The 15,173-nt window shown below is 44.5% G+C and overlaps 1 protein-coding gene and 1 long non-coding RNA gene across 9 annotated transcripts in view; one reads left to right on the top strand and one right to left on the bottom strand.

Annotated features, from left to right (window-relative positions):
* Positions 1-13,738, bottom strand: part of KIAA1549 — a 144,350-nt gene extending 130,612 nt beyond the window's left edge. For 2 of the 8 annotated variants that reach the window (XR_013949896.1, XM_080588780.1), the window contains exon 1: positions 13,489-13,738. Coding sequence is in view for 7 of the 8 variants with exons in the window: in XM_080588780.1 (XP_080444906.1) it covers positions 13,489-13,630 (142 nt within the window). In the remaining variant the exon portion in view is untranslated. Of the gene's footprint in view, positions 1-12,049; positions 12,300-13,488 lie in introns of those variants that run through there. The other 6 variants (XM_080588777.1, XM_080588776.1, XM_080588778.1 and 3 more) reach the window with 4 other exon arrangements.
* LOC308193829 lies at positions 1,746-8,253 on the top strand. The gene is made up of 2 exons (XR_013949963.1): positions 1,746-1,859; positions 1,899-8,253. It is a non-coding gene; the product is annotated as an uncharacterized lncRNA (long non-coding RNA).
* Positions 13,739-15,173: the final 1,435 nt, after the last annotated feature.

Here is a 15,173-nt window from a genome sequence, read left to right as displayed (position 1 = left end):
TTGTGTTGAAATGCAGAAGGAGTTGGTGTCAAAATGAAGGTTTCCCAATAGCAGAGGCTATTTAAGAGCAAACAAGTTCTAATGCAGTTGCTCCTTAAATTAATTTTGGAGTCAAGTAGAGCCGAGGTGCCATTCCGCCAGTGGCAGCTGTGCTTCAGAAGGTTCCTGACCTTCCCTTACATGCCCAGATGCTCATTTCTGTCTCCAGAGGTGCCTTTTCAGTTGTTTGCATGACTCTGTTCCACACAGGGTTTCAAGAACTATCCCATTTACAGGGGAGAAAGAAAAACAAAACACTAAAAATATTCCAATGAAGTACTGTTTTAAAAACGCAGCACATATTATAGCCATCCAAAAAGCTGAAATGACAAGCTAAGAGAATTAACAGCAACATCTTAAATTGGATTTTCCTCTGCATGGTATAATAACATAGAACCACAGCTTCTTGAGAGGGAAAATCATTCGTGTCTGGCAAGAGACAGCGCTCCTTTCTTCCTCCTCTCTCTTTTTCCAAGTCCTCCCTTCCCCACCCATGTCTAATGAGTTCTGCTCTCCTCCTTAAGAGCTTGGAAGAAGTACACAGAGCATAAAACCAACAAAAGCTGGAATTATTACTTTTTTTCCCCCCTGTTTTTTCAGTAGAAGGCAAGATGGAACTCCCTATGACGTTCACTCCAAGACAGCAACTGAGACAAAGACGACAGAATTTATTTTTAAAAATAAAGTGTACATTGAGGAAAGTAGGGAAGGGAATGTTGACACATTTGTTAAAAAATAATGAAAAATCCCATAAACGATTTTCTTCCAAGATGGAGAAAAAAATGGAAGAAAACGATTTAAAGGCTACTATACTGGACAAAAAAACCAATAAAGTTAACGTATTTGTGAAGCAAAACCTCTTGGTCGTGTGCCTCTATTCGAACAGTTAGGTATTATGACAATTCAACACTCCAGGCAAACAACATAAAACACTGCCATGAAGTGAGGCTGAGCAGCTTTTTACTCTATTACTGTTGTGTTTTCTGACTTGATTTACTTAATACCTACTATAATGTGTAAAAACAGAGGAAAATCTGATGGTTTTACTAATTTAAAATAGAAATTGATCGCTTCACAAACAGCCCAATTACCCAAGCAGGATTTTTGTTTAGAAATTTGTCATTTTCCATAAACACTAACAGAGAATGCTATGAGGAGGTCTGGAACATTTTTTGCATGGAAAAGAGGCTACTGATAGGACTGTCAGGCTACATAATTACAAGCCAGGCTACTAATGCAAATACACAGCCACTGAATAATTGCTGTGTGAGCACAAGTGTTTAATGAAAAAAATCTTATACCTACCATGTTCTATTTCATCTTCTTAAATACACGGATGCATGAAAAAAAATCCTGCATATTGAGAAAAAATGTTCCCCCAAAAGCCAACAAACGGGAGTTTAGTCATAATACATACAAGATTTCACTAGAGTAAATAACATAACCCATCCGTTTTGATTTGTCTCAGATATTCTTTCATAAAAGCAAGAAGCCAAAAAAAAAAAGAAACAAGCGTTCTTTTTGAATACGTAGGTTTCCAACAGAACTTATTTCAATACTTTAGCAATAACAGAGCTGCAGTTTAAATGCTCTTTTGACCTGCAAACACAGGATAAAGTTCTTCCCTCGACTTAACAGCTTCACCTTCAACCTATTTGAAGCAGCAAGGAATCCAATCCCAGAATTTAGAAAGGATGCAGTGATGTTAGTTTTCTCACATCTGCAGCAACAACTTGGGAAGGAAGCATCAATGAGTTCATGACCTTAAAAAATTTCCAGATAAGAACTAATCCAAAACTAGCCTGATAAAAATACTACAGGTTATAAACATCCTATAACCTGTAGTAAAAATACTGCAGGTTGTAAACATCCCATTGCCCACTATTCAAATTCTCTCTTTCTGTCAGACTATGTTCACGCTCCTTCACATCACAAGGAAAGAAACACATAATGTAGGCATTATAGTATTAGACTGGTATCAGATCACTGGATGATGTGGCTCAAAAGGTGAGCACAACATGAAAACAATTTGAGGCAGAGGTCCCACTTAAATTTTCAGAGTTCGCACAGCAAAACCACAAACTGTTTATTTTCGTGATTAAAGCATATATAAAAGGTTGAAGACCATCTCATTTGAAGTCCTCCCTCATCTCCCACGAATTAAAGAAGAAGAACAAGAAGACACAAAGAAAACCCCACGTACTAGTGCTTTACCAGTCCTGGATGCCTGAGCTCATGTGCGCATTCTACATCAACACCTGCTGTTTTGGATAGTTGCTTTGACTGCTTAAGACAAACTATGTTTAATATGACTTGTGCTTTTCACCTACGCCCTTCAAATAACTCAGTCCACAAGGACTGATCTTAAACACCCAGAAGAATTCCAAGAGCCATCATTTTAATTAGTTCATTACTTGTATTCTACGTGCACAATTCTCATTGGTTCTCACTCCCCCAAAACTAAAAGCAGCATATCTCAAAATTAAAAAACAGAAATAGGAGCTGAAGTATTCACTTAAATCAAAACATTTGTCTTCCTAAAGCACATTAACTCTTGCATCTACATTTGGAAGTACATTTTTCTGCTTTTAAAAAAATCTAGAAAGTTACTTAGCATCAAGCGCACAAGTTTGATTTGACCTCTAAGGTTCATACTATTTAGGAATAAGGAAAAGTAATGCACAACAATTCTGAAGTATCTTATCTAAATGACACAGATGTTCGCACCGAACATAATACAACTGAAGATTGCGTTCTGTTCAAGGATGCATTTTACTTCCAAATATAACATAATGCAGCCACTCTAAACTGCCAGTGCAATCTCACACACAAGTAGCATGCTTTGCCTCATTCAGGAAATGCAAAAAAAAAAACCAAGTTATTTTCATGAATCTGAAAGAATCTCTTTAGCAGTAAGATTTCTAGAAGTATCTCCACCTGACCTCAATAATGACATTTACAGCAAGTAAACAGGAGTAGTAAATACTAAGGATTCATAAGATTTAATACTGCAGCACAGAAACTATGTTCAGTTTTGTTTCTACGTTAGTTTCTAATGCTCCCAGGATTTTAAGAAGATTATACTTTCAAGTGACACTGTCAACTTGGAATCCAGTCAATTTAAAAAGAAGCAAAATGGATTTACATTCATTTTGCATTCCTCAGCTATCCTAATCCTTCCGACAATTTTTACAGCTTGAAGAACCTGGCTGTGGTAGAAGCTAAGTAACTGCTCACAGAAGCAAACAAAGTAAACAGACAAATGCAATTTATTTTCTTTGAACTTCTGTGCTTGTACTAAGACTGGATAAAATATTTCATGATGAAAAGTTGATTATGATGATTTATATGTATTTTCTTTCCTACTAAGTTACTATAAAAAGCACATGCACTCAGGAAAGACAAAGGAAATTTTTTTTTTTAAGGGGGGGGGGGTGGGGGGGAACCTGTCCAGAGTGGAACAAATTACGTCTTTCAAAAAAATGGAACGTCAATGGCTGGAAGCCCAAATCTGTTTCATCTTTCAACATAAGGACAGGAAGTAAGGTCACTGACAGCTCCTAATTGAAACCATCTTCAAACCAGACTTCTGATCTAGACCAGGATTTTGTTCTGTGACATGCAATTTCTATCCCAATCTATCACACGAGTTAGTCCCAATTCAGCACTAGCTCCATCTCTAAACACAGGCATCCGCTAGGAAAGTTACCTAACCAGAACCTGTCCAGCTGACACAACCGTCTTCCTTCTATTTGGAAAAGTAACCTGATGTTAACCCAGAGGATCTGCTACATAAATACTTGGAGCTTTGTTTTGAAATAACACTGAGCTAAATCACGCCTCATGGCTTTGTGGTTGAGGGCAGCGCTCCCCAAAATCCGCACGCATGTGGTGGAGTTCGTTTACAACAGAATTACAAACCACAGAAAAAGGTGGGACAGACTCAACATCTAATCTGGTTCACACCCAGCTGGAAGGGGCGCAAACAGTCTTTGCAGTATCAAACAATTGCCAGTAGGTGAGGAGAACTTCTACAGAGAGGGCATCTACAAACTAGTTCCATACATTTTTGGTAGGGGAACAAACAAAAGCAGACCCTTCTTCTCATGTACAAAGTGATACCAGTTGGACTTGCTCGTTTGTTATGACAATGCTCAATAGGAAACACAGTCCCAAATGGCTTGAATTAAGAATAAATAAACTGGAAACAAAAATTGCAAATTCTATCAATACAGCTTAAGGAAAAATCTCTTTACCTGTGTAATCTACCTGCCCTACGTGACCATTTATTTTCAGATGCATTTACAGTTCTCAAGTGTGTCTTAGGCACCTGACAGTTTCCCACTCAGCTGTCCAGAATCTTTCCCTTCCCTACAGACATGGAAAAATCCTGAATTTTGTACCAAGTGAACAAGTTCCCAGCTTGCTCAACTGGGAAATTTCATAGAAACACCAAGAAAGTGCTTTGAGCATTAATACCGCCTCTCGTCTCTTCCCATCCGACTTATTAGATACATACTTACTAACAATTCAGGTGATGAATAAAGCTCAAAGATGCAGAATCACAACCGCGCCATTTACTCGTACCTGTCCTCTCAGTCAAAATTTATGCAGCATTAGAAAATGCATAAAACTGAACTTGATCCTCCAGTAAAGCAGAGACTATTTCAAAAAAATTAAAAACCAAGAAATAGAGATGTTAATGGCCCTTCAGAAACCGTAACTGGGATTCACTTACACCTATTGTTTTCTGTTAATATTGCCCCTTGTTAAATACATTTTTCTTACTACTGTTTTCATAAAACGTACACTGCATACAGTAAATGCAGCACACAAGAGATATACTCACCTCTATTTTTTTCCTTGCCACAGTGACTATCCTTAGTAATAAGGATTGCAAAAATATTCGTTGCTATAGGTACAAAAAGGAAACTTTACAAAACTGTTAGACCTAAAACCAATAATTCAAAAGCTCGAAGGGGTCATAACTAAGGCTGCCTACAAAAACTTGATTCGGCTTTTCTCTGCATAAACATTTTGACACAGTACTTAACTGCATGACTACAGGTCATTTCTTCACGTGAACAGCAGACCAGCCTTCAGCAATAAACAAATACCGTCACACATCTGCAGATATTATTTGTAGGATCTCTCAAAAACAGAGCTGCAAAACACTTCAAGAGGTCATCTAATCCATCCTTCCACACCACTGTGGAATCACCGGTGCAATCCACTTCTGTTATGTCATTATTTAATCCATTGCTGGAACTGCAAGAACAGATTATGTTACTGCTCCAAACCGTGTATTTCAGGGTTTTGTTACCCCTGCTGTTAGAAGGCCAGGCATTAGAAAACCCACATCTCCTTCACTGCCACATCCGCCTTTTGCTCCTTTTCTTACACAGCACAGTCATAAAGCACCGTTCATTACGCTTGCCATTGTGTCCATCTTTTATATATTTAATACAGCCCTGCCCACCTATTTTTCATTCCAGACCAGGCAAACCCGTGCTGCCCCGACCTGATCCTCCGACAGCCAACGTCTCCCTGGCACGCCAGCAAGAGACAGGAGAGCGACTAACACAAGCTAACGAGAGCATGCTAGAGACCACATCCCATGTGCTCTCGCAGTCTAGCACCTCTGTCATCCTGCTGAATCACAATCTGCTGGGGATCCACCATCAGCACCACATCCCCTCCTGCAGACCTGCTGTACAGCCTACTCCTCGTCCTACATCCTCATCCTACAGCCATCCTGGACTTCAGCCCTTTCAGCGTGATACCGTCGTGTACTTTCCTTACTGAAAACTATCTGGATTTTCAGGCTCTTTTTTCACCGTTTCCAGCATTCACTCCACCCTCTACTCGTTGGTAGTGATTAATGTCAATTTTGGCCTCTTACCTCTGTTTCATACCGCAAGACCAGACGCACTGCTCTGACCAGATGGCTAAAACCAAATCAAAATTATACACAGGAAATTCATAGAAGGGAAGCCTCTCTAAATCAGACAGGGGAATGTAAGAGGGCAAAAAGGATTAGAAAACAGTTCATGCATGAAACACAAGCAGGTAGGGGATGTAAGCTGGAATTGCTAAAAACTTAAACTGAGCAACAAGTACCAGCAACCATGTTTTTTTTTTTCTTAAAGACTTGATTTAAAATAATCAAAATCCTACTACACTTTAATACATCACAGTTCTTCCAACCTATACAGCTCGCCAACTCACACTAAAAAATGCTTTAATGCAGTAAATGTCAATAAATACCAGCACCTGTTGCTTTATTTTGCTTACAAGAAGTATTCCTTAAAATAGTTCTGAGAAATCCAGTTAGGCAGACTGGTTTATCATCCACAGGATCTTTATTGTTCTGAAGACAAAAGTCTTTCGCTTCCTGATGAACTTTGCTGTTGCGCTCACTGTTATTATATCTGAACATTTTGTAGTCATTTCTCATCTGATTTTCAAAGTATTTCTAAGAAATTAATTTTAGAAAAGGTCAAATACTGAATGCCAGACTTAAAGCATTACTGAATATTTAAAATTACACACACAACATCTATTCAACACCAGCTCCCCTTGACTTCTTTTGCAGCTGCAAGCACTCAGCATTTCTGCAACACAGATCCCACAGGTCTCACGTCCAGTAAATGAGGAACACACAGCTAGTGACCACCTGCGGGAAGCTTGCTTTAAGCAACTTGCTCACGTCACGCTGGAGCTCTGCAACAGCAACACAGGTCAACAGTCTAGGACAGCATTTCCCTACATTAACAGTGGGACCTTTATTCAAAAAGAAAAAAAAAAAGCACAAGTCTCAAACAACTTCCCTGTTGCCTCCACCTCATTCATTCCACACCTTCAGACATCTGCTGCAAGAGCAGCAAGAGTCTTAGAGAAAAACTTCATTTGCTATCCAACACCCACTTCTCCCCAGAGCAGGATCGGTTTTGTACACTGAACATGATGAGGGTCCTGTCTGCACGTACAGATATTTGTATGCAGGTGTGTAAATCGTAGTACTATCTATATGGGTGTACACTTTGTAATCATGGGATTACTGTGCCCATAAGTTATAAGTTACGGGTACAGAAGGAGAAATTTAAAATTGCACAGGCTATTGTAGCTGCAGTATTTCCACCACTGATTTTTGCCTCTGCAGTCTTTGTATGCTGGTACAACTCTGCGTAGGAAGTTTTCCAGTTTTTAAAACAAACTCTGAAAAACAATTCTGTCACAGGGTGACAGATGCACTTTCATTAAAGATTCAAGGAGTAGCAGACTATCGCGCTCCTGGCTGAGAAAAGGAAAGCTAAAACTCTCTGAAGTCTTAGGTTCTCTGCCAAATTCTTGCAAAAGTGTCCCAGAGCAGCCGTTACACACTCCTCTGTACCTCAATTTCAAGATTGGTGCCTTCAGCTACATCTCTTCCACTTTTGTCCCAATCCTGTATCTTCACCACTTCTGACTCCTTTCAGTACCACTTGCCACTTTTGGAGTGGCTTGTTTTTCCTCCTTTTTTTGAGCCAAGTTGATCTGTTTCCCAGCCTAATCACCCCATCACCAGGTTGCACTGATTGTTCCTTCCAGGAAGAACTTCTGTGTTGCAATTTCCTTCATACACAGACCTATTTCCCACTCCTGCACCCCAGCCTTCTTGATCTGCCAGCTCCAGTCTCTCCTCCCCTCCTACTCCCACACCTCCCAGGCTTCTACACACATCTCAACCACCAGCAGAACAGACCAGAGAAGATCCAGAGATCTTTCTCTTACTACTGCTTATCTAAATACCGCACTGGCTCCTCCTAAAAGACATCTCTCCTTTCCCCCCCCCTTGGGTCTGATGCAACAAGATCACACACACACAACCCCTCCCAACACTGCACCATCAGACAGATGTCCAAGTTCCCCAAAGAACAGAATATACCTGAGTTTCAGCAGACAAAAAAAAAAAAGCATCATTTCTTCTGCAGCAATGCGTGCCTAAATTTGGTTGTTACAAGCTTTTGAAAAAAAATCACTTTCAAAGCAGCAGCAGAGAGAACATCCCCTTCAGAGCCATCACAATATGCCAAAGTTTAACTGCATGCTCCAAAGCATAAGGGTATTAAAGTTGTGCAGAAAAGAAGCTGGCAGAACTCAAAGCAGAAACTATTGTTTTCTTCTTGCCTCAACATCAGAAGTAGCCGAACTCTTTCAACTGACATTTTGGGGGGGAAAAAAAAAAAAAAAACCACACAACTTCAGCCCATAGCAAAATGCATAATTTATAGCAAGTTTGATTGGAATTGCTAAGTCTGTTCTCAACTGTGCAGCAAAACGGTAATACTTCTTACAAGCATCTTACAACAACTTATGGCTTTAGCTTAAGATAGCACAGTCAGCCCAGTCCACCATTTCACAGTATTTATTCTGTGCATTGCACGTACAATTACACCGATGTCATCAGTGATGTGAGTCCTGGTGGTCAGTTGTATATCTTCCTCTCTCATGTACTAGGAAGAAGACACCACTAATCCACTGCTCTTATGGAAGGCTTTCCCTCAGCCTTCCAAAACAGGCATCTCCAGTAACATCCATCAGCAGCTGAAAATACAGCACAAATGGGGGGTGGGAAATTGTTAATCACATTTCTTGCTGAGTTCATGTGCATTTGAAGGGATACGAAGACATCGTATCATGCAACTGCAGAGTGCAGAAGCCACCGCACTGGTAAGGATGCCATGAAAGCACGATTCTTCTGCACTCGCCAGAAATAAAAGAAATTAAGCCTGCATTGTTCATAATGCTACCATGTGACTTGACTTTGGGGCTCCAAGACAAAATTAAAAAGACAACTTGTGCTACTTCCACGGGGGTTTTTTTTATTTTGTTTTTTTACTTACAGAGAGGTTCCCACGCCACACTGGGTTAATAACTCTCACGCAATTAGTGTTGTTCATACCATATGCCACACTGGTCAAGGCTGGAGACACACTCGGCAGTTAAGGACATCACCCGTAACAACTCTTACGCAATTAGCGTTATTCATACTGCACACCACAACAGGCAAGGCTGGAGGCACACTGGTATTTAAGGACTTCACCCATAAACAGATTTACTTTCAAGTGAAGGAAAGCCATGGCTCCCACAGCCAAAGTGGGACTGTGTTATTAAGAAGCCTGTTCTGCTTCGCTTCTCCTCCAAGTAACTCCCCCTGCAAACACACTCATTCTGAATTGAGAAACAAGATTTGGGTTGTCAGTCTGCCACTACCGCAGCCACCAGCTTCCCAAGACCTCTCGGAAGAGATCTGTGCTGCAGCAAGAAGCATGCTCTTTGATGTGTCCAGCGCCCAAAATCTATTACAGCAGGTAGGTCACAGCTGTTAAAGCCTACTTTGTTAGAAGCGTGCTCGTTTTCAGGTAACCAAGCCTGCCTGAGAAACCTAAGACCTCGCTCCGCGGAAGTGAGCTGCCACTCACAAAGCAGACACCGCCGCACAAAAAGCTGCACTGTCCACTAGCTTGTTTAGCATTCTGACTTCTTGAAAGAACATGCAAACAAAACACACATTTCCTCTGGCAAGGCTACAAGCGTAGCTTGTAGACACAAGGCTGACATAAATAAAGCAGGCACAGCACAGACAGCAGGCTTAAAGGGAATCCTCCAGCCATATGGGTCTGCTGCGAAAATGAACTGGAAGTAAGCTTGACAAGCTCAACCGGCCACTAGAGACACGGTGCCAGCTCAAGCATCTGTGACACCCTCATGCAATTAAGTTGAGCAAACAGTATCCTGCAACTGTCCCACGAGGCAGTTATATCTGATTCCTTGCCTGACCTCCACAACCTGTCTTCAGTCCTTGAGTCTCCGAGGAAACTCAGCGGAGACTTTTTAGTCTGGCACGCCGCTCCCCTCTCTCCCACAGAAGACAGTGCAGCAAAGCGAGATAGATCCTCCTGATCGTCAACACTGGAGTTAGAGATTGTGCAATGAAGCAAAAAGGAAAAAACACAGCCCAGGCTGAGCGGTAAGACATTTGCAGAGCCTGCCCAAAGCTCTAGTTCAACAAGGTGCTCGAATACGTACGTACCTGCCTTCAGCACACTAGCAGCCTATCTGCATACTCAGAGTTCACCATCTGTTTAATTGTGGAAGCTGAAGCCCTGATTCAGCAACATGTGACTTCAGTGGGAGCTGGATCAGGCATTCCAAAATCCAAGTTGATTTATTACTTAATTTCCTTAAGTACCGATGCTCACTTTGCTATTTCAATGGCAGGCGAGCGTCCTTAATAGACGTTTCACTCTTCTGTTGTGTGCCTCTTCTGCGTAACTCTAAGCTGCAGGAGCTTGCTCTGTTACCGAACTGGTTAAAAGACCAACTGGCAGTGAGTAGCAAGTGAGCCGCACCAAAAAGAAACACTCAGGGAGTTGTAAGTCTATTGACCAGCATACATCACTTATACCTCATACCGCCGCTACGCCATCAAAACTTTCCAAGGCTAAAGAAGACTAGGATGCAGGTTGTGTCCTAATTTTGTGAAGATGATGGGCCCTACACAGACAAATCGGACTCCTGCCATGCTTTTAATAAGCATTTTATCCTAACTGAAAAAGCAACAAAACATATTTGTTCTCTGCAACCTGTGGCCTTTAAACCTCTGCGATCAATGGACCATTTCTAACACATCTATGAAAAGCATCTTGTGAACGGTAAGTTCGGTCTTACTGTGCTAAAATTCGTTATGTGTGATTGCATGTCCCTTGGAAAAAGAGAAAGTGGAGGGCTCACAAATCAGAACAGCTCGACGGCTCCTGCCCTAGCCCAAGGAGGAGAGCATGGATTTGGGAGGGATCCATTGTCTCCGTGTGCTCTCCTCCAGCAACCCAAACGCTGGCTGAATTACATCACATTACCGCCGCTGTTTTCCAGTTACACAAGAACTCACTACGTTCACACGAGTTTACAGAGATCCACTGCAACTTAAGTCGCAGAACTTCTAAGACCTATTCAGCATTAGGCAAACAATTAAACAAAAGCCTTCAGTGACTTACTACGAAACTCTAGATAAAAAAAAAAAGCCCGGCTGTTCCATTAACCTCCAGGAGGCATAAAACCCACGCAAACCTCCACCTTACGGACGCACCACCACCTCCTGGTCTTCAAGCGGATGGTTTCCACGTACAAAGAGACTCCTGGAGATAGCTACAAGCCACCAACTCCCGCGCTGCATCCAGCCGATGACCCGCAGCACCTCCCGCGGCCCCGAAGCGCTGCCTTCCCCGCACAGCTAGCCAGCCGGCACCAGCACGCCAGCCGCTTTCTGGGGCGGAGGTGAAGCCCTAGGCGCGAAGACGGGCACGCTGAAGACGGGCACGCTTCCCAACGCTGCTCGAGGCTTCCCGCCACGTTCCCCCCAGCTCAGAGTCCCCGCTCCATGGCACGGCTGACGCAGGACCTCACGGCCCCTTGCTGCTATCTAGGTGTCGGTACGGGGGGGTACGACTTGTGCCTGGCACCCACCGAAAGGAAAACCCATGCTGGCAGCAGAAGCGTGCCCACGACGCGCCGGTTGTTGCATTTAAAGAAAACCCGGGGCTAAAGGCGAAGCACTGGGGGGGGCCACAACCAGCTCGGGGGCCAAGCCTCCCGCCTAACCGCGGCCGAACTGCGATGCCGGAGAGGAGAGGGGATAAAATAACAACAAAAGGGGCCGCCGATCCCTGGCGGTGCCCCCGCGCCTCCCGCGGGCCGGGCCGGGCCGGGCCGTGTGGGGCCGTGCAGGACGGTGCGGGGCGGCAGCACCGCGGCCCCCCACGCCCGGGGGTCCCCCCGCGGCGCCTCGGGACCCCCCCCCCCCGAACCCCCCCCACGGCATCGGCGGCGCGCGTGTGCGCGCGTCCCCGCGCGGTGGCGGCGAACAATGCGCGTCCCCCCGCGCCGGGCGGGCATTGTTAGCGGCGGGGCGCCCCCCCCCCCCCGCACCTGCCACGTCCCCCCCGCCCCGGCTTTGTTCCCCCCTCACCTACGGCGGGCGAGCCCCGCAGCGCCGGCACGGCGAGCAGCAGCGGCAGCAGGGCGGGCAGCGCCGCGGCCAAGCGCGGCGTCCGCTCCATGGCGCGGCGTCAGGTCATCGCGGCGCCCCGCGGGCACGGCGGGCTGCGCTGCTCTTCCTCCTCCTCCTCCTCCTCCTCCTCCCGGGCGCATCCGGGTGGGAGGCGGCCCCCGGCCGCCCGCCCGCAGCCCTGCCCGAGCGCGCCCCCGCCGCAGGCCGCCCCGCCACCTGCGCGCGCCCCGCGCCGCCCGCCTCCGCGCGGGGGCGCGCCCGCCCCGCCCCGCCCCGCCGGCCGCGCGCGGGGAGCCGGGGGAGGAGCCTGGGCCGGGGGGAGGGGGCGGGGCCAGGCCGCGCCGCAGGCCCCGCCCCCCGCCGGGGGTCTCCTCTCACAGGGGCCGCTGTTAAAGTCGTGGAAATAGGGCGTTAGCGTTGCGTTTAGTTTGCTAAATAACGGAGGTCTGTGTGTCCTTAGGTATCAAACAGACGGTTTTTGAGTTAGTTGCCAGTCCCTGGAAACACAGCTCAGCTCAAAAAAGTACTCCTGGCTTCTACACCCTCATCCCCACCATTTCTTCAGGGCGCATGAGGCCCTTCCCTGCTGCCTCCTCTTTCCCTTTCCAACCTCTCTTGCATATCTACAGCCCAGGCTAAGCAACAGACACGAAAAGCCTTAGAAAAACAACAATAGCCTTAAAAAAACACTTCATTCCGGCATGCCTGCGTTGCGAGCAGTGGTATGCACCAGCGCTTGGCATGGAGCGTGCTGTTTCATGCTCTTTCTGTTTCCATTTTTTAAATTTATTTATTTTAGTAAGCTATCCCTCAGAAATATCAGCAAGAGAATAGGTTTCTGTCCCTGCTTCAGATTCAGAACAAGCTTTGAAATACTTAATTTCCAAACATATTTCAGATGCCGCCCACCACCCCTTTGCTGAAGGATACCACATTACATGGCAGTGCCTCTTGCACCAGGCCACATAAGGCTGCCTGTAGGTAATTTGTTTCACCAAGACCCAGCCATGAAAGGTAACTTCCCAGATTAAAGTGTGAGACAACTTTTCTCACATTTCCGAGATGTTATCCGCAACGAAGTCCTCGGCAACTGCTAACTCATTCACTGTCTCAGCTAACAAGATTTCCTGCTCCAGTTCCTGGAGTTCAGTTCACAAAAATAATCTTCCCTTCTTCTCATCTCATGTTTAGGTTCATGTTCCCCAGTTTCTGGGTCTACTAAGACCAAATCGGTGTTTACATTACCTCCCAGCTTCCTGGGCTAGTTTAGGAATTGTCACATCTGATCGTGTGCTCACCATTCCCTTGCAATTTCATGCCTTCCACCAGACACCTCCAAATTCAACTCCCGTTGTTAAATAACAACCCAATTGAAAAAACAACTGTGAGACAGCTACCTGCTATGGTACAGTTCATCCTTTGTTTCGGTCTGCTGTTTCCCAGTAGGTAGGAAGAAATTTCGCTAGTCATATGTGATCCTCCATCCTGCGTCACTTCCCCTTTGTAACAGACCTTCACTGGAGCCATATGCTGGAACATTGTTTTGTGACTGTACCCCTACTCTCCTAAGTGGTATCCTCAACTTGAGTATCTTCATGCTGTTGCCTGTTTTGGTTTCTTCATGTTATCACCCTGACCCTTTTTGCAGTTCCCTTAGTCCCCTCCTTTCCTGGAAAGCCTCATAATACCTGGCAATCTGACTGAGATTTAGGTCACCTGTTTCTCTTGATGAACCTGGCCAGGGGTTACCCACGTGTATTTGGCATCTTTGTGGCAGCTGACACCCAACAATTTTATCACTGACTGCTCTTTATGTAGCCTTCAGCTATTTCTTCAATATACTTCACACTGTTAACCAGAAAGTCCTGTTTTCCTGAGTACAACAGGAATCGTGACAAAGGACTTTGTTTACAGCTTCAAGCATGTCTGTTTCTACTTCTCTTTGTGCTTTCCTCAGGGCTTCAGACTCTTTCACTGGATCTTCACCACCTTCGCTCTCCAGTCCTTCTCACCCAATGCAGATGCACAGAACAGAAGTGTAACAGAATAAACAGCAAGAAATTTGCCCAGATACCCCTTGAAGGGATGACATGCTGGGACCTGTTTTTCCTTTCCCTATCATAGAGGAAAAAAAAAACAAAACAAAACAAAAAAAAACATGCTTCTGACAAGTATTCAAGTATTTTAAGTCAAGAATGACGGTCATCTATAACATCACTATAAATAGTCTATATATGCATATATGTAAAGCAAAGATAGGTAGGAGACTTTAGATTTCACTAAAACAGTACTCTGGAAAAATACAGCACATTTTGCTAGGACATTAATACAAACCAGAGATCCTGGAATCTGTGGTTCTCACAGGCTCCCCTATGTTGTCACTTGCAAACTCACAAAGTGAAATTAGCTATAACAGTAACTATGTTCTACTCTGCAGCTTACAAATGCAGTCATCACACAAAGTAAGCGAGTTGGGAGGAGAGGAATTCTCTTTCCTGTGGCACCTTACTGTGGTCTTTGGTAGTGTGGATCAGGATATTAGCCACCCTGCTTGAGGGGAGAGGAGAAGTAATCTTCTGTAACAGTATGGCTAGCAAGGATTATTTATGTACTGCTGAATGACTTCCCATTGCATATACACCAGGAAGTTTTTGACGTTATTGAGCTTTCCATTACCATGACGGCTACTGTGATTTGTCACAGGGGCAAGACTGAGGATGCAAAAAAATAATAATAAAAGGCTGTGCAAAGTATGATTAGATTAATGATGACAGGCTTCACCTAGAAGCTGAGAGCTTGCTTTGTAAAGAACATAAAGGAAAAAAGAACAAATAACACTTTTGATAGGAACCTCACAACTAAACACACACAGCGGGATGATATCTGGAGTCTGGAACCTCAGCAGTGAGCACCCACACTGCAATGACAGAAACAAGAGCATCCTCAGAAGGCTCCGTGTGGAAATGCTCATATGTTTTGCTGGAAGGGAAGATGTGAAATTATACCCTGTTACAAAATTGAAAGTACTTTCCAATTGTCTTGCTTCTTGTACTGTATGCAATATCCAAATCCAGAAGCCTGG

The sequence above is a fragment of the Anser brachyrhynchus genome (assembly GCF_964034855.1).
Source record: "Anser brachyrhynchus genome assembly, chromosome: 1".
Lineage (NCBI taxonomy): Eukaryota > Metazoa > Chordata > Aves > Anseriformes > Anatidae > Anser > Anser brachyrhynchus.
The sequence above is the reverse complement of the archived record's forward strand: the minus strand, read 5'-3'. Positions and strand labels throughout refer to the sequence as shown.